This window comes from Sabethes cyaneus, chromosome 1 (genome assembly GCF_943734655.1).
Source record: "Sabethes cyaneus chromosome 1, idSabCyanKW18_F2, whole genome shotgun sequence".
NCBI classification, from domain to species: Eukaryota; Metazoa; Arthropoda; class Insecta; order Diptera; family Culicidae; genus Sabethes; species Sabethes cyaneus.
Window position 1 is genome coordinate 173,969,571 of NC_071353.1, and position 24,300 is coordinate 173,993,870.

Genomic DNA, 24,300 nt, shown 5'->3' on the forward strand with positions numbered 1-24,300 from the left:
CCGACCGAGAAGTTTTTAATCTTACTTGTTTTTACTGTTAGGACGACGACGACACTATGCAGGCCCTTACGACTTGCAAGGTGCTGCGCGTGACGCTGCTTGTCTGTCAGCGTGTTAGCCGCGATTCTCAGTGCGGGTTTTCGGAGAAAGACTCCGTTCCTATGAAATAGACCAAACTCGTATTTTAGTCTTTGACTTTCAAATGTGGTCAGGCATTAATATTAATATTTTTTGAACCCCCTCACCTTCCCACTCTTTCCCCTCCACTCCGAAAAATTTTCATTACTTTTCCCTGCCGTCCCTCCATCAATTGTAGAACCACCGTTTCAAAAAATATTAATATTAATGCCTGACCGCATTTCAAGGTCAAAGCCTAAAACACAAGTTTGGTCTATCAAATAAGTTGGTTGAGACTGATCGGCCAGGAAGAAATCCGTGTTGTAAAGTAGAGATGTACACACGAAACAGTAGATAATCATAGATCGTGGCTTCAAATATCTTGGAGCAAGCACACAATGAAGTGATTCCACGATAGTGCTCCACATTATGCTTATTACCTTACCACAGGGATCACGAACGATGATTTCCAGCATTTAGGAAATATTTGTCTTCTTTAAGAGAGGTTGAAAATAGTGCCTATTGGAAATTTCAGAACATCGCAGTATTTTTCAGCAAAGCAGCAGGAATACCATCAGGTCCCGGGCAATATTGTTTCGTTTTACGAATAGCATTGGTCACGTTTTCAGCAGCAACAAGAAAGATTCAACTGAAATTTCGTCTCTTGGAACGAAAGCCTCGGTTACACTACCTAGCGAAATTGAATCAGAGTTGGACATATTCTTTCAGTATTTAGTGTATTTATAACACATCTGCTATCGGTGGTAGGCTTTAGTTCAGGGTTTTGTATATCTGACAAGCCAACTTGAACAAATTATGACGAAAAGAGGCCAACATAGCGACAAAAATAACGAAAAATCGTCAACAAAAACTGAAAACACGATAAGAATATCATTTAGAAAGCGTCAAAAAGATGACAAAGTTTGCCAATAACAAAATAAAGATGAAACGACAGTAAACAATAACAACATTTTTGATAATTTTATATATGGGTTAAAAGGCCACTGCGACATGAAAAGGTGACGAAATTACATACAGAAAGACAAAAGATGCCAAAACGCGTCGAAAAAATAGCAAAGCTAACGAAAAGATACCATAGAAACGACGAAAAAACAGCAAATAGACGACAGAAAGATGGCGAAGTGGCAGCGAAAAGACCACGAAAAGATGACAAAAATAGCATAAAAGGACACCGTAAAAACGCCAAACAGATAACAAAAGATGTCAAAGACGACGAAAGGACTAAAAAAGATGCAGAAAAGGTGATGAAGGGACGATTTAATGACAGCCAAACAGCAGGAAGAAATGCCAAAATGCGACTTCACAGTCGCAATTGAGAGCAACCAAGAACAATCTTTTGCAATTAAAGATAATCAGGGCCGGCGGTTCCTTCAAGCAAAACAAGTAGTTAAGTTGTTAAATAAGTATAAATAAGTTTTTAATATAAAACCTTTCTCATCTCTTTTAACACCATAGAGCTGGGTGGGCTCGTGCCGTATTTAAAGGTACTCTTTTCTGTATTTTTGTCCTGGGCCACTTGCCGCCGATTCGTTGAGCGTCTCGACACAAGCAAATCAGTTTCAACCTGATTGAATCACGTGCTAGACGTGGGGTCCCTCCATTCCTAATGCCGAAGGGGGTCTTGAGGAGAATAAATTTCACTGCATAGTCGTTCGGCAATCTTGCGACGTGACCGGCCCAGCGTACTCTCCCGACTTGGGAATGTTTCCAAGTAGTGCTTGCAGTTCATGGTTTATACGGCTCTACACCATTCTTCGTTTTCCGTTTGTACTCCGCAAAAAAAAATCCGTGTTGTAGTACTACAAAAAATAGCCTTTATTATTCTGATGAAAACCTATTTGCAACGAAATTTAACAATTAAAACACGTCGTATTGACGCTATTGAATAATTTAGAAAAATAGATTTTCGAATCACTTCAAAATCAGCAATCATTTTTCGTTGAAGCAGTAATAAAACAAAACTTCTGAAGTAATATGAATTCTGAACCAAGCCTTTTTTGTTTTTGAAGATTTATCATTCTGTCGGTTTCAAGAAGCCGACAATTATGCAAGACAAATGGCGGGTAACCGTGACTTTGATGAGTCGTTTGTTTCCGAGTATTGAATTAGCTTAGGCCACAAGAAGAAACTTTTTTCATATAAAGCAGATGACGAACTGATTCTACTCCGAGATTTACGGTGAAGGTCGTCAGAGTCCAGTTGCTTTTTAACTAATTTCAGTACTTGTTGCCACTATCGTTTTGTTGAGAATAGAGTTGCTAGTAGTAGGTTATAGTCTGTTAGGAACAATTATGAAACGTAGAATCGCGTATCTATTTTTGCTGTTGAACTAGATTTGACAGTAATTCTATCACCTAAAGTGTTGTTTACAGTGAATTTTATTATCAGTGAATTTTATATTATCGACACTCTACGACCTTTAATTTAATAACGAAAATAATTGGTCAATTTCATGCTCAAATGTTTACGTTGGCCCATATAAACGTCCGTTCCCTTGGCAACGTATAACAACGACGGTCGCGGATTCGGAATTGCAATCGAAACGAAGTGAAGTTTTTCCAATCAATTCAAGTGAACAATTTGGGCAAAATGATAAAACGGACCAGATTTTGGATCATATTGTGGACAAAATTCTGGAACTGGACCAGGTTATAACAAGATTTTGGGGCACATTTTTGATCAGATTTTTTGTACCACAGTTTTTATGATCAATTCTTAAACCATCAATTAGCTTTTAAAGTGGACCACATTTTCTCTCAACTTTTATTTCAGATTTTGAAACGGATTTGGTCTAGATTCTGAACCAAATTTTACGCCACATTTTTATCAGATCAGATTAGATTTTTGACCAGATTTTGGATTAGACTTCAGACCTAGATTCTAGACCTGATCTGGACCACATTCTGGACCTGCAACAAATTCTGGATTTTATTTTCATCAGATTTTGGAACAAATTTTGAAACACATTTTTAGTCACATTGAAGTTCAACATTTTTGATCAAATTTTGGATTAGATTCTGGGCCTAAACCAGATCATGGAACTGTATCAGATTCTAGATTAGAATATGGACCACATTTCCAGATTTCGGAGAATATTGATTGATTATGGAGCTTGTCCAGATTCTGGACATTTATCTCAGATTTTAAATCAAACTTAGATCCACATGCTGGAATTGGATCAGAACATAAACCAGATTTTGAGCCACAGTTTTGATCAAATTTTAAACCACCAACCAGATTTTGGATCGGGTTTTGAACCCGATTCTAGACCTGGATTGTGGACCACATTTTTATCAAATTATGTTCCAGATTTTCTGGAACCAGATTTTGGACGACATTTTTATCGAATTCGGACTAGGATTTGATAATTTTATACACCACATTTTTTATCAGGTTTTGGGTTAGATATGAGAGCAGATTTTAAACCACAGTGTCGTCCTGTACCAGATTCAGGGCCACAGTTTTTATTAGATTCTGGTCCAGATTTTAAATCAAATTTTGGACCGGATTCTCAAGTTGGGCAAGATTATAGACCAGATTTTGGACCATATTTTTTATCAGATTTCAGACCAGATCCTAGACCTGGTCTGGACCACATTCCGGACCAAAATTTTATCAGATTTTGGACCAAATTTTGGATAATATTGATTGATTGTGGAATTTGTCCTGATTCTGGACATTTTATCTCAGATTTTAAATCAAACTTAGATCCAGATTCTGGAATTGGACCAGAACATATACCAGATTTTGGGCCACATTTTTAATCAGATTTTAAACCAGCAACTAGATTTTGGATCAGATTTTGAACCAGATTCTCAACCTGCACCATATTTTGGACCTGTAATATATCGCGAACATTTTGTTAATTAAATTTTGTTTTCGATTGATTTTGGGACAGATTTGGACTAAATTATAGACCATATTATAGCCCACACATCTTAACAGATTTTTGACTCGGATTCTAGACCCGGTTCCACAGTCGTAACGTAACATTTTGGCGCCCCCCTGGTTTCTTAAATTGGTCTTCCCTCGATGTTTATTATTTTTTAGAATAAAACTGTTATACAAGTTTCGTACAACTCTCCATATCCAGTACTTTGCTACGCTTGAGTGACCATACTGAGGTTCAGGCCATTTTTGGCACCTCCTAGAGCCAGCGGCCTTGGTAGGGGCCAGTAAGGCCAACTGCATGCTACGGTGTTAATCAAAATTAGATTCACAATTTCGTGAATCACCATGGATTTTTCCCTGGTCGCTCGTTTAGCACAAATCTGGTGAAGTTCAGTTCGTTTCGCCTTCAAAGCAGCATTCGATCGCGTTGACCACACCATACTGCCAGAGTACTAGCCAAATTGAAACATCTCGGTGCCTCTGCTGCTGACATCCGATGTTTGAAATCCTTCCTTGAAAATCACTCGCTTTCTGTGTCATTTAAATGAGTGTTACCACCTCCGGAGTACCTTAGGCGTTCCTCGGGGTACCTACTTCGGGCCCCTGCTATTCTTACTATCAACGATGTCTGCAAATTTAGAATTGAAAATTGAAAATTGAAAATGGAAAATTGAAAATTGAAAATTGAAAATTCGAATTGAACATTTTAAGCTAAAAATTCAAAATTATTCTAAAATTCTAAATTGAGAATTCTCAAGTTAGAATTTCAAAGTAAAAATTGCAAAATAACGACTGAAAATTGAAAATTTCAAGTTGTTGGAAAAACAAGCCTTCTTGGATTTGTATTATGCTCAACGCGCCACAGTTTGGGTAAAGCTCTCCCCGCCGAAGCTTTCAGAACGCGTTGAAGCTTTCAGAACGTGGTGCGAACCCATGCAAAGCGCACACCGCGCCTGTTCGGAAGGCGAAAAATTAGCCGCAATCCACGTGCCACGCTCATTCGGTCGTCTCTTTCTAACACTCCTAGAACCGGAACGGGGGGCAACAAGTTGCTGTAAACGTTTTTTTTTTTCACTCAGACTCTGATGCTCTGCTCTCATTCCACTGGCAGAAAAATATAGTGACGCACTTTTAGCCCGAGGGATGAAACGGGATTTTCCTGCTCGCTCGCTCGTTCGTTCGTTCGTTCGTTCATGAGAATCCTCCCCACAACAGTAAGAATTGTTCCGCACGAACCAGAGCAGTGCTCTGGCAGTCATAGTTAGTACGACGGAACGTGTCCCCCTGCGAGGGGTCACAAACAAGGGCAGGTTTCTGTCGTCAGTTTTTGCACACAGGGAAGTTTAAAATGTCGCTTTCGGAAACCGAAACGGAATCCGGTGTTTACAATAGTCATCAAGTTTACGACACACAAAGTAGTTAAGGACCGGTATGTTAGCTTTTAGTGGTGCCATTTCCGGATCATTAGGATTTAATTGCTAGCCGCGCAATGATGGTTTATATAGAGCGAAGCAGAGGAAGACAGAGAGAGAGAGAGTGGCAAGTTGAAACTTGACTGAAGTCGGTGCCACTGCAATACGGACAACAGTGACCATGAACTTTGCAGTGTTTTGTAACCTACAGGATAATAGCGAAAAGGACACGGAAGTTTTGAATTCACAGACTGTGATATTTAGCGGGCATGAAAATAGAACGGTAGGTCAGATTCGAGAGTGCGATAAGAGTTTTGGCATCGATTTTTGTTGTTTTGTTGTTTGGTATCATCTAATCTTGACAGGCATAACGGTTTTATCACCAGGAAGCGTAGAGCAAAGACCACCAACGTAGTTTCGCGTTTGATTGGCAAACGTTTGACATCCTGAAATCAAATTGCTCGCTGCGGGTTCTATATCTGCAGGGGTAAACCCCAGCGCCAAATGATTCTACTTTAGTTAGGTTAGGTCTGTCCTACCTCACTACGCAAGGACCGGCTTCAAGCAGATTGTTGCAGCATTATCGCAGCAGGCATCGATGAATCGATAAAATGTTTAACCTTGGCTACCTTGACCCAGTTCTATAGAGCACGTTCGGTGGCAGTTGATGTTGTCTCGCTCGAGCCGGTGAAGGCATTGCTAGTTTATTTATATCCGTTCCGCTTCGGCCCACGGCGCCCACCACCCACCCAGCATGAATCGGCTACCGTTGCTGCTTCTGCTGCTGGATGAGGAGTGTTGTTTTGGCGCAAAGCCAGCTATGCGGAGATTATTGTCTAGTAGGCTGGGTAGTTTGAAGTATGCGGTGGCGTTTAATGGTTGTCAGCTCAATGCGGATGCAGAGATGGCAAATGCCGGCGAGAAGGGCCGTGCTCTCAGGATGAGTGTTTCTTTGTAGAATTTATAATGACAATGTAAAGAGAACAGAACAATCAGGAGCTTTGTTCTACGAAACTGTTTCCTGTTTAATATTTTCCCGATAAAATGTTGGAATAAAAGATGAGAGTAAAAGAGTAGAGTAAAAATAAGTTCAAGTAAGCTTTGAAGGTTGAAAGATTAATGAAATTATTATGCCAGACTCTGAAATCTTTCTTTTTCATTTTCAATTGAACAATAATCTAGTAGCAGACAAAAGGAATACGTTGGTCGGACATTTCCACTTCGTTAACAGGCTTGCTACTGCGTCCACTAAACCGATAAACAAACAAACAAACAAACAAAGCAACCAATGCGCAACGTCAGCACAACGTGGACAAGCTTTTTTTCTCTGCCCGTCCGTCCGTCCGTCCATCCATTAACAACAACTGTCTAAAGAACCGGCACGCAAGCAGGAAGAATGTATGTAAATCAACCAACGAACAACGCCTGCCACGATGCGTGGCGTCGCTCACGGGCGTTCTTTCTCCAACCGATTGTGTTGGTATGCGTGTGTATATTCACCGGCTTTCTTCAGATCGCGACTAACCATCGATCGCCACCAGTAGCGCAGTTTAATCGTTTGCGCTGCGCGCTCAGAACCACACCGAGAAAACTCACGGCGCCGGCGGCGATTCTCCCGCGAGAACCGTTAATCGAAACCGCGCTGCTGCTGTCGTGTCTTCTGCCTTCCGTTCCGATTGGCAACAGTAGTGTTCGCCTTTTCACTCGATGCAGTAGAGTTCAATCGCGCGCGGCTACCGACCGAAGTTCGTAAAGAGCGCGTTCGTAAAGGTGGTGGTGGCGCGTTATCATCGGAGCGCAGACGCAGGTGCGGTGGTGGCAGGTGTAAAGAAAGCGCTATCACCAAATAGCAAAAAAAAACGCGACTTCTACTGCACGGACACGGTGTCACTAGAGCCATGTGCGTCGCGCGCGGTTGTGTGACGTTCCTGAAATAGAAACCCGCATCGTAGCAAGCTGCTGCTGCTGTGCATCGGCTGGCCGTCGTCACCGGCACGGACGGCACCACACAGTAACAGCATCGGCAGGCGACGGGCCCCGAATTCCCGCCCGATTATTGTTCTTACATTGTTTGTGCTATCTAATCTGAACCGAATCGGGCCCCACGACCACGAGCGAGCCGGTTGGTTGGCTGAGTGTAATTGCCCGTGCAGCTGGCAACTTTGTTATTGTGGGAAAAATTTCGTGCTCTTCAACTGGTGCCAACCGAAAATGTAGCTGTGATTAATTAGCATATTTACGTGGTGGCAACCACGTCAGTAGTTGGAAGGTAAGGGAAAGCTTTCAGTTTACAGGACGACCAGACACTTGACATTGTTAATAAGTAAACAATGTGGGCTTAATTTGATCTACACATTTTAATTGAATGATTAAAATATTACTATTATTATGTGCCTCAGCTTTGGCCTTCATCCAATTAAAGTTCCAACTGTTATTTTTGAACTGATAAGAGCATACATAGTAATGTCAAAGCATGCTACGCAGAACGTTTAGCACCCTTTCAGTGTATCTACTGTGGTAGTTGTAATGTATGTTGACATGGCAACTAGTTCTAATTGTTTTGTTTTAGTTTGATCATGGCTGTGAGTGACAGCCCGGTGCGGTGGTGTGTTGGTCAGGTCTACTGCGTTTCACTTGTGGATGGACGTTTTGATATGTAATCAATTTCGCTTGTCCTTATCTGCGTTTCCTACGTAAGTTTATTATGTTTATGCGCAGTGCTCTCGCACTTCGCGTACAAGTTCAAAACTGGCAATCGCTTTAATAACAACAAAACAATCACAGGAAGGTTCCGAACAGGGCATTTTTCAAAACTGCCGTACAAAATGGGCCGAAGGGGACCCAAAATTTCATGAAGTCACCAGCGCACAAAGGGGGTCAGCGCAAGGGGGTTTACAAAAGAGGGTTGACGGTCTCTTACAAGGGTGGGGGGGATGAAGGTTCAAATGGGTAAAGTGGTGCATTTCACTTGCATTTGGTTTGAATGATAGCAGTTGTGGACACAGTGGCAGGACTGTAAGAGGAGATTTCTGAAAGGGAGAATAAGGTGGCCATTAACAAGGGGGAAGTTCAAAAACGTAAAAATCGCTTTGTGTCGATTTATAGGAATTCCCGAGAAGAAAACAGCTTTACAAGTGGTTGACGAACAACAAAGGGAGAACTGACAAAGGGAGTAGTCACATTCAAATGAAGAAAAAGTGTTTTGTTTCTTGCATTATGAGAGTTTTCGTTACGATAGAAATGGACGTCGAAATTTTCACGTCCGATTTTCTAAATTTAGTTTTCGAGAAAAGCAGCATTTCGCGTTCAAAACTAATGTTTTAGTTTTGGATAAAATAAAGTGATTGTGAAGTATTTCGGTTCATCGAAATGACGAGTACACGGCAGAAGATTTTGTCCGAGCTTGCTATGAGCCGAACAATGTCCACGGATGCCGCAGGAACATCATCGACTGATGCCCGCATGGAACCATTTGCCAATTCTATGACAGAATTCCATTCTTTTTCATCTGTACTTTTTCTGTACCTTCTGTACCAGTTCTGTAAATCTGTACCAAAATCTGTACCATTAAAAATATTTATTGTATAGAAAACATTGATTTGTTAGCATTAAGAAAATGCACGAGTCTCAAATCATTTATTCGTTTGATGATGTTTACACATATCTCTGCTAAACTTAGACATAAATTCGTTTTGTTTTGTTTTAATTCATACTAAGAATTGCTTCTCTATTGATTTCAAGAAACAGCACTGAGAAAAAAGAATGAGTTTTTGAGACTCAGAAAAATCTGTACCTATCTGTACTTTTTGGTAAAAATCTGTAATCTGTACCAAAATCTGAAATAATAAATCTGTACATGTGGCAATACTGCTTACAGTATCTCGCTTGCAAGGCGACGCTTTGGTTCCTCACCATTGTTTATATGAGCAATAAGTAGTGAGTGAGATGGTGGGTAAACGGCTGGGTAATGCGTACCATCGGTGCCTTGCGCGCTGGGCCAAAAATAGACCCCACAGTGGTCCACAGCATCTTACCCAGCAACTCCTACCCCTATCTCCTCGTGGTATCAGCCGGGATAGGAGCAACCTCGGTGGAGATCGGGTAACCATCCCCGGTGGAAGCCAAGGTCGTATGCTGACCAGACAGGAGATCTCCTTCGAGCTACGTTGGTCCTCCGGCGATACTGTGGGGTTGGTTGCGGGCTTTGCAAGCCTGAACCACTAAAAAATCAAAGCAATGGACTCCGTAAGTAATAATAACTCTAATCGGAACAATCGGCAAAGACCCAGGCAACGAAAACGGACTAACGATAACGTGCTTTCTAAAGAAGTGAAGAACCGTAAGTTCGACATCGTAGCGCTGTAGGAGGTATGCTGGAAAGGAACGATGGTACGTATGTATAAGGGTGATCTTACCAATTCTTGACCGGCTGTTTGTATCAACTGATTGTCAAGCTTTGGGATACGGAACGACTACCGGAGGAGTGGAAAGATGGGGTTATCTGCCCTATCTATAAGAAAAGTGATAAGCTGGATTGTGAGAACTACCGAGCAATCACTATCCTGAATGCCGCCTACAAAGTGCTGTCTCAAGTCATCTTCCATCGACTATTGCCAATAGCCAATAGATCTGTGGTTACCAGGCCGGTTACCAGGCCGGTTTAATGGAGGGTCGGTCTACAACGGACCAAATCTTCACCCTGCGGCAGATCCTCTAGAAATGCCGCGAATTCCGAGTCCCCACTCACCACCTGTTCATCGATTTCAAAGCCGATTTAATAGCGTTAACCGACAAGAGCTGTGGAAAATTTTGTACGACATTTGTATTACATTTGTACGGGAGCGTCATAATTCATCATAGAAAAAATGCTGTCTCCTAAAACCCCGACATGCCAAATTTGGTTCCATTTGCTTGATTAGTTCTCAAGTTATGAGGAAATTTGTATTTAATTTGTAAGGAAGCGCTCCCCTCTTAGGGGGGAGGGGTCTCTATCTATTATAAGAACCTTGCTCGGCCCCAAAAATCCCTACATGCAAATTTTCACGCCGATCGGTTTGGAAGTTTGCGATTCTATAAGGAACATGTCCTGTCTGGAGCAAGGTTATTGCGTTATTTTTTTATAAATGTATGTTGAATATTACGCCATTATTCACAAACAAGCCATAACATTTGAGAGCGAAATAATTTAACGTAAAACTGAAAGTATTTTATATGGCAGAAAACATCGTCGTTAGCACCAACGCTAAGATTGTCCTTCTAGAAAATTAACAAATTAGTTATGTTTTAGACAAAAAGAGTGATTGCATGCATTGCTTTCCTTAGAAAAATGCTATGCAATAATGCGCAAATTTAGGCACAGATTTCTTTATTCATGTTCCAAATTCTGCGCAGTAATGTACTATATCCTACGAAGAAATCGAGAAAGAATACGCAACGTCGCCCAAATGGCTGAGGTATAGAGGCATGAAAATTCAAGTAGAAACTTTAACTTGCATTGATTGAAATCCTGGGCTGTGTCCCGGGGTCCGAACCTACGAGCGCCAATTCATGAAACCATGTCTTCTATTTTTTTTAAAATGTCCAACCTCATGGGGCTGTCATGGAGTGGGGAAGTGGTTTCTATATGAAAACACAATTTTTAGTATTAGTCTAAAGTGTAATGTTCAGTATGCAGAAAACCCGAATCAATACGCCCTTCACGTTATCGAGAATAAAATATTTAAAATGAGGCAATCAAAATGATAACAATATTCCTTTGCCACCCGGACAGCACAAAAAGGCCGGATTATGGATTTAATTATAGTAATGTCTAATGCCGGATTCTTTGGTGTGATTTCAGCGACAGTATACATAAAGACATAAACATAAACAGCATGGCAGGAGTATTTATTTTCACTTTTTTGGTGCGCAGAATTAGGAGCAAACATGCGCAGAATTATAAACATGGGCAAGAAAGTGCGCAGGATTAGGCACCGTGGATAAGTTTACAAAATGGAGAATATACTCATTTGTTGGTTCCCATATTTTTTACCAGATATTATAGACCGTAGCACTACACGTTGCTGCTATCCACGTTGTTAATTTAAATCTAGAACACTTAAAATAGCGGAAGAATCATAAAAATGTCTTAACTGCGCAGAATATGGTACGCTCACGGTAATACTCGGAACTCCGTTGTTACTTTTATCAGGTCGATCACAAGACTGACTCTTTATTCTCTTTTTTTTTAATCAAGCCTCTTACGAGTTCCTCGCTGGCTCTCTCTCTCTCCCTGTTTTCCTTTTTATTTACTACTGACCCCACTCCCTTCAGATTTTATAGGTATAGATAATTCTATATATGTACTGAAGGCCAGGCCCACCGAGTATCATTTGCCGCAGAGATGATTCTTTAAAATGTATCAAGATCAAACATAATATAGTCAATGATTCTGTTACGTATTTAGATGAGGAAAAGAATGGTTTACTATGGAGGACTACACTTAGCTTATTACAACAAATACGTTCAGTAATTAAGATTTAATGGGCTACATTTTGTGACCCGAGAATAAAGAATGGCGTAATAATAATTTCCGCTTCGGATGACAGTTGTCAAGAGTGCCAACGATCGAGTGCAGGGTTGAGCATAGTAATTGACTCGAGGGGCCTCAACATCTCCCTTTTTATCTGTAGAAGTACGGGTTGTATCTAGTGCGCATCCGGCGAATCCGAGTGGACCGACGGAACGGAATAAGCGGGGGGTTTCCCGTGGTAGACGTGGCGCAGAAGGAACCGGTTGCTCTGCAGGGGCCGATAAAGCTTCGATGAACTTGAACTCTTGCAGCAGGATGTGCAACGGCAGATGAAGCTTCTTCCATGTGGACCTTGACTTTATTGTTCTCCCGAGCACGGAATTGATTGTGATCCAGGTGGTTTCAGCAAATCCAAAGTGGTCCGATGTTTCCTCCCTATCAAAATTTTAGCCGGTGACAGTCCATCCGGAGCTGACTTGTTTGGTGTTGACCGGTAAGCGGACTAGAGAATTTGCAGAGAATGAGAAATAGAGTTTTGCGTTTCTGACATTATTTTCCTTAAGCCTCGCTTCAGAGTATCCACAAAGCGCTCCGCTTGTTTATTGAACTGCGGGTGATACGAAGCGGTGCGTATGTGCACGATGCTACGAGACTCGCAGAATTCTTTGAATTAGCTGCAAGAAAACTGCGTTCCATTAACGCTGACAATGGTTTCTGGCAGTCCGTACCGAGCGAATGTTTCAAAAAGCAGTTCGATGGTCGTCCTACTAGTGATGGTTGATGTTCGGATGATCTCTGGCCACTTACTGTAGGAGTCGACAATGACCAGAAAATGCTGTCCTTCAAAAGGACCAGCATAATCCGCGTCTAGCCGTTGCCAGGGATGACTAGCTTGTGACCACGACGAAAGTAATGTTTTTGGCGGACATTTGGCCACAGAGCGCTGCAAGCGCTTCACGACGAAACGAAATTTCGCACATCTTGATCGACGCCGGGCCAGTAGAGATGGCTCCTCATCACCGACTCCATTCGCTCTTGACCGGGGTGTCCTTTATGGATGGCCTTGAGTACGGGTTGCTGATATACTTTCGGCACAACGATTCGACCAGCTAGCATAAGGCAACCTCGCACGAGAGATTTAGGCCAATTTAGGCGTGATATCGAAATCATACGACAGCAGAAAGAGGGGCCATCGTTGTAGGCGGTTGGTTGTATGGATTGGTATACCTTTCTTGGATCCAAATACTGCAACCAACGGCTTGTGATCGGCGTGTAGGCTGAATTTTCTTCCGTAAATGAAGCGATGAAACTTGGTGACACCAAAGATTAGAGCCAGTACCTCCCTTTCCACTTGACCGTAACGCTGTTCTGCCGGAGTTAGCGTTCGGGAGGCATGGCACACGACTTTCATGGAACCGTCTGGGTATCGATGCATAAGATCTGAACGAAGTGAATTTTTGAACTGCTCAAACGAACGTTGGCAGCTCTCATCCGAGTTCCATTTTGAATCCTTTTTAAGAAGTGAATCGAGTGGGCGTCGTAGATCATACATGTTGCGAACAAATTTGCCATAAAAATTTGTAGCGCCGAGGTATGATCGCAAGGTGTTGACGTCGTGTGGGGGCGGCATATTACATAGCGCTGCTGTTTTGACAGGATCGGTCCGGATCCTGACAGTGGATTTCTGGTATGAAAAAAGAGCACTTTTCAATGCGCAGCGAAACCCCAACTCCTGGATACGCTTCAGAAGCTTCAAAAGACGGACTCGATGTTCCTTGGCGTCCTTTCCGTTCACAAGGTACGTTTCAACACCTTCCAAACCAGCTACCATGGCGTCGAAGATCGTTGGAAACGTGCCAGGGGCACGTTTGACACCCGGTGGCAAGCGATTAAACTCAAACAATCCGCGATGAGTATTGATCGTTAGGTACTGTCTGGAATCTTTCTCGACCGGTATTTGCAAATACGCATCCGATAGATCGATGTGCGAGAAAACTATGCTGCTGGAGAATTTGGCAAAAATTTCCTCGGGGAGCGGGGGAGGATGCTGATTGGGCTGAATGGCGCTGTTTAGGCTAGTAGAATAGTCACTCTCGGTGGCTGTCCGTTCACTGCTTTCTTACTAATGGCAACGATGGGTGCCGCCCAGTCAGAGAACTCCACCGGCGAAATGATTTCTAACTCTTCCAATCGTTTTAGCTCAGTCTCGATCGGTTCAAGTGCGGCAAACGGAACAGGTCTTTTACCACGGAAAACGGGCTGAACATCCGGCTTCACATAAAGTTTTGCTTCTGTTTTATTGCAGTAACCCAGTGAATCCAAAAACAGTTGCGGAAACGATATTTTCGACCATTGAACGTTTGTCATGACGTTGTTGCAGACCGTGCTCAGGGGAACGTGCCACAGGTTGAAGAGTTCGATAAAGTCGAGGCCTAGAAGATTGAGATTGTGAACGTTGGTAATAAACAGTTTACCTGAACGATGAACTCCTCTCAGCATAACGTCACAATCAATTACTGCGATGAGCGGCTGCGGTTGACCTGAAGCCGTCCGGGTTTGTTGTGAAGGTGGCTTAGTTGATGGTCGTCCGATCCGAATCCAGTTGTCTTCGGTGATCATGCTGATGTCTGACGCGCAATCTAACTGGAGCTCAATTTTGACATCATTTACAACCACGGTGACGTATTTACTCCGATCCCGAGCAGCAACTTGTCGAACGGAATAAATGCCTTTTGTTAGTGGGACTTGTGTTTCGATTTCCTTTTCTTGCCTGGACAGTGGCAATACCCTTCTTTGTGCACAACAACGTTACAATCACGGCAGCGATGGTCTTGGAAGGGGCACTCAGGAACATAGTGAAGCTGTCCGCATTTCACGGCGTTCTCGATTGATGGTTGTTACCACTATTGTTACGATGAACAGGATTGTTGTGCGTCGGTGGTTGTTTGAATGTAGGCTTAGAGACGACTGATTTCTTCGGGTGCTTGATCGGATTGATAGCGTTGACCGATGCCTTCTCGTTTTGGTACTCCACAATTCAAGCGTCTTTCCGAAGGTTAATAATGCGATGACAGTGTGATCGTTGAGCTTCATTGATTTGTTGCGGTCCGGGTCTCAGCATCCTGGAGTGCATGTAGGCCACAAACGTATATTAAACATTTGAACTCGTCGACGGAACATTTAGCCACACCGAAATTTTCGCATAGGCGATTCACAAAACCGGCATACATTTGAAAGTCGTCGGAAGCTTTCTTGTTAAGCGTGAGGCAGCGGTATCGCATGCAGAAGAGGGATGCGTGTGCACTAAAAAGCTGCTTCAATTTAGACACCGTCTCGTCGAACGAAAAACCTCGTATGGTCTTCGGGAAAATGTGGTTCATGCACTCCGCATGAGTACTAGCACTGAGTTTGCGGAGCATCAGACGTGTCTTAGCGGCATCACTGAGTTTAACCAAACTCGTGTTTTAGTCTTTGACCTTGAAATGCGGCCAGGCATTAATATTAATATTTTTTGATGGAGTACGATGGTTTTTACAATTGGTTTTTACAATTGATGGAGTACGGTAGGGGAAAGTAATGAAAATTTTTTGGGAAAGGAGGGGAAAGAGTGGAAAGGAAGGGATGAGAGGGGGGGGGGGGTAATAGGTAGCTACGCTTAACAAGCTGTCGTTGTGACTCCTACCTTTTGTCCAATGCTGGAAGGTGCATGGGTTGAACTAAGCTATAATCAGAGATTATTGCCGGATTTGAACTCACAACACCTGCCAGGGCGTGTGGCTCGCTGGTACCCGTGTACCTTTGAACCATAGAGGCGCTGGATAAAAGGAGACTGCGCAACCCCCCTTATTAATGCAGCGACCTATCTGGTTTTGGGTTATTTTTAGACACACATTGTGCCTCTTCCTTCGTCAACTGTAGAAACCACCGACCGAGAAGTTTTGATCTAACTTGTTTTTACTTTCAGGACGACGACACTATGCAGGCCCTTACGACTTACAAGGTACTGCGTCTGCAAGCGGTTCAGAAATGATTCAAGAGAGTTAATGAGATATGTTACTGTCCTTCGGTCCTTCGGAGTCTCTGGTCATAATTACACAACTCAAATTTTGAATGAACACATTAAGTTTATGTTCCAGATTATTTTTAGGTAACATTAGTCGATTAATTTTCCCCAATTCTTCTAAAATCAAAGTTTCACAATCGGAATTCACGTTCAGTTTGCCATTATCTGCGTCCTGTTATCAGCCACGATTAAGACAAGTGCAATACAATGTCCACGGGAGCGCTCAACAATATTTTTTGACGTTATCTGCTGAAAAGTGAATACCATAAATATTTTTATCCGATTAGATTTACTGGACGTCTACGTCGCCAAAGCATGTGCTGCAGCGCACATCACGTACCACGTCGCAATTGGATCCAAAAAGATGGTGCAGCTTCGTACTTTTTTTCTGCTTTTACGATCTGCTGACAAAAAGAAAATACGCAAATTTGCCATGTCTAGATGTAAACAATATTTCGAACAAAACAGGAAAACACCTTGTACCTAACCTAAACAGATGAGTTTGAAATGTTCCACTCTTCAAAACTGTCAGTGCGTCAGCTGATGGCGTAAGAAGAAAAAAACTGCACCCCGCCTGCGCTACTGCGATTGACACGAGCGACGGTGCAGTGCAGTGCAGTGCAGTGGAATGGATTTCTTTGCAATTCGATACCTACTGCGATTAATTGTGACACACAAGCAAGCAGCTGACTGAATCAGCATGAATCGAGGTAAACTTACCACCTAGGCTTGCACTTCGACCGGTGGTTAACCTCGGGCTTAGCGTCTTTTTTTTTACAGTACGTCACTTACATATATACTGTGTTTGAGAATGGGGCACACGACACCGTTCTATTTTCATCCATCGATGCTGTCAACGTTTACCGGTAAAATACCAAGCTGCGATCATTTCCAGATGTTCCTAGACTATCGAACATCCCCGTGAATGATTATAACATAAAATTTTTGGAAAACTTCAGTCCACAATGAGAATGATTGACTTTATGGCATTCCAAGCAATGATTATCATTCGTAAATTCGTTTTTGGATGTCCGAGCGAAAAAAACAAACACTCGTAAACAAGTGGGCGTCTCCATCCATCTCCATCTCCGTTAGCAATCGCCGCGAGGCAGAGTTCGGCATTTAGAAACATCAATTTTGATCGATAGTACCGCTGCGAATTTTGGACTATATTCCCGTGCTTGTTGCCAGGATCAATTTTCGGCCAAAGTCCAATACGGAAATTGCATTATATAAGCCCTGTCTGTGTGTGCTGGCTGGCTCAGGATGACACGATTCACATGACACGGTGAGGTTCGTGCCTGCACAGCTTTATACGCTATAGGAGTATAGGCTAAAGCTTGAGGCGATTTAACCTTATCGTCGCAATCTGGTAAAATGTACGAACTGCATGTCAAGATAAGCGTGGTCAAATTTCTAAATTTAACCCGGACGTTCGCCGGCTGACTTTCGTTGAAGAGCAAAACTGCCTTTTATGGTAATCGAATGGTCGCTCCGGTTGAGTTATTTTACCGGTGGAAGGTCAAACTTAATAGTAAAAATTTCGTCAGTTTTTCCGTCTGAACCGTCTGATTTAAAACTGTTACAGAATGTTCCATGCGGTGCAACAAGTGGAGCATAATGGGTCACGTGCTAGTGTGGAGTGCAATCCACATCACAGTGGAGGCTTCTTTTTACTATGGTGATGCGCAGCTGGCATAGCAGTATCCCGCCACTACTGGGCGGTTGATAAGCACTGAAGCTTGATAAGAACCCGAATCGGCATGACTGACAGCCCGACCCGACGAAACGGATAGACGGTGTTTTCGCTCCGCCCGGCAGTCAGTCAGCCAGTCAGAAAGTCAGTCAGTCAGTCCGTCAGCCAGTCATTCCAGCTCCAGGTCCAGTCCGATTGCAGATAACGCAGTAGTCCAGTACGAGTAGTTTGAACTAGGGCTCGCCGCGAGTGCAACGTGCGGTTAGTGCTCAGTCACCGCTTGCTTGGACCGGTAGCTTGCGGCGCGACGGCAGCTGCGAGGCGGTGTTTTTTTGTTCTGCGGCGATATTACTTATCATACCGAGCCAGATAAACTATTAACAAGCTGATTAACCGATTGATTATTATCGACTAAGTGGAATTACCCTCGGTACGATGTGGTGAATATTACGTTCGCTTTTTATTGATTCATTAAACAAATAAAATGTTATATAATAAACTAACTCTTAAGAATATCATAACAACTTAAGTTTGTTTTTGTCTTTTTCTTGCAGAAACATCTCAAAGTGACTTCCAGTAGTTTTGAAATCAACTGTGAATAGTTTTTAATAGAACACAAGTTTTGCCAACATCTTCCGATTATTATGTAACTTCCCAAAAACACGGTGTACTTATGCTTAAAAAAGTGATCAAGAGTAAAGTTCAACATATCAGCTAATACGTAAGCGAGAGCGAGAGGAGAGATAGAGTGAAAGTACGGAAATATACCGAAACAATAAAACTGCGCAACGATCGAGTTACTATCGGTCGGTGGTGGCGTGAAGTGGAAAACTCCTGCGAACAGTCGAGCACAACAAACGGCAACAAAATGACTCACGGTCCGCCGGCGCGGAAACGGCCGCAGAACGGTTCAGCGACGGCCGCAGCGGAAGGCGACGACAGTCGGGAACAGTACGACAGTGGCCTGCCGACGCCCCCGGACGGCGGCTGGGGATGGATGGTGGTGTTGGCCTCGTTCTGCATACATATTGTCAGTAAGTAGTTGAATGCTCGCCTTTTCGAAGTTATTTTTTTTACTGTAGGGTCATTCACGCGCAAAGTGTGGCGCCAATTTGATGACGTCGATCGTAGTAGTCGAAATTTTGTGACTGTCCGTTTCCGAAGGGAGCGGACTGTTTTCTGGAAGTGTCAGAAATACAGTATGTTTTCACCCTGTTATAGGGTGTTTTATTGAGTGTTAACAAAACGCATTGCAACATCGTGATAATGGTTTCAAATCACGTGGGCTGGCTTTCTTTCTTCAAGGTCGGGTGGTTAGGGTTTCAAAATTTTGCAAAATTTCATACTCGGGCATAGAAAATTCATATTTTTTTAGTTTTCACGATATTGTGGTTTTTTGTTCCTGAGATAACCAAAAAACTTAATTTTTGTGAACATTTATCTGCTTCAAACATCATATTTCATGGACCAAGCATCATGAAGGAAATACTTTTGTAGTGAAAGTGTAAGTTTTCTCTGCAATCCAGAAAGAATTTGCATTTGGAAGCCGTCGACTATCGTCATCGGTGGAGAAAGCTTTGTTCTTACTTCGAGATCACCTCATTGACGATCGGATGCGAAGAATCAACGGGGTCCTTAAGAACTTGATCCTTCTTTATCGACAGACTTCGCAGCCGGTTATTAAAGTACAGAAAACACTACGAGGCTAGTGTAAAGATAGTGTTCGATATCGGAACGAAAATTGAAGTCCGGGTTCCGGTCCCCGGTCCGGTCCGGATAAAAATCGGAACGAACTTTTTAGGTCCGATTTCGTTCCGGTCCGATTTGGCTCTGTTCCGGTTCCGGTCCGGAAGTCCGAAACTGTCCGGATGCAAAATGCAGTTTTAGAAAAGTAGATAAATCTCAAAGTATTGAATGTGTGGAACCTGTAATTTGTAACTTATAAAGTGTCAGGGTGGCAACTACCTGGAAAACCCTGAAATAATCAGGGAATTTTGATCAGAATCAGGGAATTTTTCAAACAACCGCAATGTTTTATTCATAGAGTAGCCAAGCACACTTCGAAATTGATAAGGAAATACAACGCACAAGCGATAGATTGGATCATCGATAATTAGCTGCGTGATTTGGAAAGATGTGGCAAATTTAAATATGCCACTCGCGTTTCGTACGGCGTTAATCAAGTAAAATGACATTAGAGTTTTAGGACAGAGCTCTTGAGGCATGTGACTCGCTTCGCAGAACATCGAAGTAAATGCGAGGGGCAGCTCAGCAATATTTGGCTTTTCACGTAACTCTCTTCGCAGAACAGAGCCCAAAACCTCATCAAAGACGACTCTGCGAAATAACGTTTTATAGCATAATTATCGAGTGTCTTAGTAAAATTCACGAATATTCGAGAAAAATGTAAGAGAAATAAAGTAAAATAAACCGCGTTGGTCAGAAAGTAGAAGAGCCAACGGTGGTATTATTTAACGAAAATATTTCGCAGAATGCGCGGCCCAGTTTGTCAAAGGTACGCAGCGAAATTATAATTAAACACATGCTGAAGTAAACAGCTTTTTCTGCATGACTTATGGCTCGGAGAACGAAAATCAAACATTAACATTTCGGCGTGTCTTGCAGAAAAAGCATCACGGCGAGTTCTAGAGTCAGCCGCAATGAGCGTTAATGAATTAGGTGCTGCGCGAACTGAAAGTACAAGCGACACTCTCCGCCAAATCAATTATGCTTATCAACCTCCGCTTGGGTATGAGCTTGCGAGTGAACTTGCGCGGAGAAAAGAACAAATAAAGAACTCGTCCGTGGATTGTAATTTTCCGGTCAGCAGAATTGCGGGAGAAAGCGATTGGAGAACCCGCATAGGGAAGTAGAGTAGGTGGGGAACTTTCTCCATTCAGTAGATTGGGTTGAGACCCGCTGTATGGGGAAAATATACGAGAGTTGTTCTTGCAGGATGGTTGGCACATAGAGCAAATGCAAAACTTTTCCATTCAACTTTATGTAGCTCGAACAGGCAGAGTTTTATATAGGTTCATCATTCATGATAACACGCCCCAATTTCTTGACCAAAAGTTTGTCGTACAGCTTCCGAGCCCTCGGTTTCACAGATTCCGCCTGTTTGATGCTTCGTTTCGGCTGCTTCTGCTTCCGACGGGTCTGTAGGCACATTTTCTCCTTGGCACGCATCACCATAGTCGGTGAGGTACCCTGTTTTTGTGCCACATATCGTACTGATGCCGAAGGATGCCGCTTATAGTAATCTCTTATCTTCCTGTGCATTTTAAGGTCAAAGGAACCAGGTTTTCGACCGCATTTCGGGCTATCTGCAAAAGTGCATTGTTCTCCATACTTCCTCAAAGCGGTTTGAACTGCTCCGATGCTCACACCTTCTTTCTTAGCTAATTTTATGATTGAAAGTCCACTCACGGTGCCCCATTTGTGCACAACCCGGTTTCTTTTATCGGAAGAAAGGTCACGGATTTCGAAACTTCCGCACAAAATACTGAAAAAATGGCAACATCTGTTTCGTTTGGATGTAAACAATAGGACGCAGCCAAAATTTAAATGAAAACTGCACGATATTTGAAATGACGGTTAATTTTTAATGTATTTATACTTATCGGAACAGTCTACAGACACTCAGATATTTGCTAATTTTCCAAAACCAAATCGATTGGCTTGGGTTGTTTGGGAGCCTTAAAAAATGCGGAATATTGAGCGAAACAATTGCCTTTCCTCCACAATGATTTCAGTGTTAAAAGAAATTAGCTTTAATCCTGTTAAAAAACCTGAACTATTACTTAGGTTCCTTATCAGAACAAATGACGGCAAATAATAGGGGCAAGCTTATACTCGTGTGTAAACTTTGAGCTGCAGTAGTTACTGGAAGAGAAATTCAAATCACTCAAAGATTCGGACATTCAGATGCACCTGTTCTCCAAGATTAACGAGACGAATGACATCACTCTAGAAAAGGTAGTTTGATAAAAGGAGACGATTGGTATCGGTGGGCAGTCTTCAAGCTCCATTGTGGCCATTGGAGATGCGGCAACATGCATTTCGTCAAACAGTGCACTTTTAAAGATTACAAATGTTAGGACTGTGGCTGAACGGGCCACAAAGAAGGTTACTGTGGCTGTTTCAAGCAGCGGCAATAGGCGTACAATGACAAGAAGCAGAACAAATAGCAATCGAATAAGATTATGATCATAAAGGACCTACAGTGAAATAGACGATACGTCGAAACAAGCATCAACTGCGTACCAGTTCGTCTTCAGTTGGATTCTGGTTCCGATATTATCGTCATATCTAGGCAAAATTGGGTCTAAATCGAGGCATCGCAGACGCCTCCACAAGACAGTGGCAGTCTTCAGCACCCATTTGTAGGTCTCGTTGGAGTGCCTGGCGGTTGAATTTCGACTAGGTAACGAAAAGATCCTCGTCGTGGTCGTGTATAATCCCTCGCAGATCGAATTGGGGACTTCAATGTTGATTTGTCCCAGTCCCAGCCAAGCCGGAGACAGGTGCAATTCCAATCAATGCTAGAGAGCTTTGCCATACCCTCAATCGGTGATTAACCAATGTTATTTCATGGAGTTAGTTGCATGCAGCTGGACTTGTTTATTACAAGTTGTAGCGACAGAGTTTTGCGTTTCAACCGGATAGGTTTCCCTGTACTATCGCAACATAACCCCACCTTTGGTTCTCTGGATTTTGACGCAAGACCTGTTCGAACGATTGATCGTGACTACGCCAATTTCAACGCTACCAGAACGCTATCACCTTCTTGAACTCTCATGTAAAGCAGATTCATGATGATTGCATACCGCTTCGCACATGCAAGACCCGCAAATCATCCAATTTGGGATGGTACAACAGTAAACTTCAAAAGGCTATGTTGGAACGTAATTTGGCGTACGCAGACTGGATCAGAGCACCCGCGAAACGGTACTCCGCGATATGGTCTTCTTCGAAATGTTATACAACCCGTCAAAGGTATTTAAAAAACTTCTGTTGCAACGAATGTCATCCTTCATCATAGAGAATAACTTGTTATCCGAGTATCAGGATTTCGTAAAGGGCCTAGCATTTAAACAGCAGCGGTTTGCATTTACGATGATCTAGCAAAGAAGGACCGACAGGAAGGGTTCGGCCTTATTGCTGCTGTTGGAATTTTCTAAATCTTTCGACACCATCATCCATCGCAGTACTCTTTGTTCGAAGCTGGAAACTCAATTTAACTGTGCTCTTTCTGCTGTTAACCTAGTAGAGTTGTATTTGAAGGAACGAGTCCAAACCGTGTTCTGCGGAGATCAATCGTCCGAAGTGGGTTTTTCACCATCTGCAGTTCCTCAAGGCTCAGCCCTCGGACCTCTAGTTTTTTGTTGTTACGTCAACGATTTATCCTCCGTACTCAGGTATTGCTCAATACAGATGTATGCGGATGACGTTTAGCTATATATCCGCCGCCTTTGCCCATGTTCCCATGAATTTATTAGGATGATGAACGAAGATCTAGCAAGAATCATGTAGTGGTCTCAACGCAACCAGTTATTCGTCAACCAATCGAAGAGCACAGCAATGTTTATGAAGGGTCGTCGTAGAAAAACTAATCAAATCAACTTTTTACCTCCTGTCACTAAGGACGGGCAAACTATTTATTGGACAGAGTTCGAAAAATCTTGGTTTCATTTTCCAGACGGCTCTGAAATGAGATAGTCTAGTAAATCAGCTATGCGGGAAAATCTATGCAAGCCTTCGAACACTCTACGATTCTGCTTCCGCTGCACCAAGACGCCAGAATACGCCAGAAATTGTTCAAAGCGTTGATTTTACTCCACTTCGTGTTTCGCGAGCCTAAGACTTTAGACTAAGTGCGGTCTCCTTGGATGCTAAAAGTCGCACCTAACCCAATTGCAGAAAAACCTGATCGGATGCCCACTGAAGGATTTCTACGCATACCGCTCATGTGTGTTCATACGCAAGGGTTACTTTTAACTGATTGAAGATTTGTCAACGCTACCGTTTGGCCGTTTCAAGCAGACTTTGCAATCCCCTCTCATACTGACACACTATAATCCTCGCCGATCCATCAAATGTGGGTATCGGAGCTTGCAATGCGTCATGCATTCCCGATGGATCAGAGAAAGTTGCTCTAAATCGATCCTACAGACTGATCATAGGCTGCTTTTAACCATATTTTTTGTTGAAAACGTAGAATTCCAGTATACACAGCTAATTAAAGCTCCAGAGATAGGCATGCTATTGTATTGTATTGTTTTGAAGTCGAATACGTTTCCACGGATCATTTCGGCCGCGCGGATATTACGTAGAGGATCAGTTTTTGCCAAAAAGTTAGGGTAGTCTACACTATCAAACGCCGTTTTTAAATCTACGGCATCTACTTAGGTCTTTGTTTGTATGAACCTAATGCAATGCGAAGGGAAGACATTCGCACAGTTTTTAGCACAATTGACGGAACATATTTTTTAAAGAAAAGCTTTTACTCAATATTATTTATGAGCTGTTGGTTTTACCCGCACTACTGCTTTTTACGCCTGACGGAACTGAGTTTTCTATTTCACTA

General features: G+C 42.7%; 2 protein-coding genes across 5 annotated transcripts in view; one reads left to right on the forward strand and one right to left on the reverse strand.

The window, feature by feature from the left end:
• Positions 1 to 7,131: 7,131 nt before the first annotated feature.
• Positions 7,132 to 24,300, forward strand: part of LOC128733099 (monocarboxylate transporter 12) — a 51,625-nt gene continuing 34,456 nt past the window's right edge. For 2 of the 4 annotated variants that reach the window (XM_053826712.1, XM_053826715.1), the window contains exons 1-2: positions 17,940 to 18,141; positions 18,266 to 18,745. In XM_053826712.1, coding sequence (XP_053682687.1) covers positions 18,580 to 18,745 — 166 coding nt within the window. In that variant the 5' untranslated portion in view covers positions 17,940 to 18,141; positions 18,266 to 18,579. Of the gene's footprint in view, positions 7,711 to 17,939; positions 18,152 to 18,265; positions 18,746 to 24,300 lie in introns of those variants that run through there. The other 2 variants (XM_053826713.1, XM_053826714.1) reach the window with 2 other exon arrangements.
• LOC128732457 (uncharacterized protein K02A2.6-like) lies at positions 13,584 to 14,571 on the reverse strand. The gene is made up of 4 exons (XM_053825707.1): positions 14,427 to 14,571; positions 14,044 to 14,384; positions 13,693 to 13,999; positions 13,584 to 13,636 (listed from the first exon to the last, which is right to left on the reverse strand). The coding sequence occupies exons 1-4, from the start codon at positions 14,569 to 14,571 to the stop codon at positions 13,584 to 13,586; spliced, it is 846 nt and encodes a 281-aa protein (XP_053681682.1).

What these genes read in the sequence shown, in the direction of transcription:
- LOC128732457 (XM_053825707.1), bottom strand. Translation starts at nt 14,571, where the DNA reads ATGATCACCGAAGACAACTGGATTCGGATCGGACGACCATCAACTAAG. An exon ending in GAGAGGAGTTCATCGTTCAG is followed by an intron (nt 14,385 to 14,426) that starts GTAAACTGTTTA and finishes TCAATCTTCTAG; the next exon opens with GCCTCGACTTTATCGAACTC. An exon ending in TGAACGGACAGCCACCGAGA is followed by an intron (nt 14,000 to 14,043) that starts GTGACTATTCTA and finishes CAGCCCAATCAG; the next exon opens with CATCCTCCCCCGCTCCCCGA.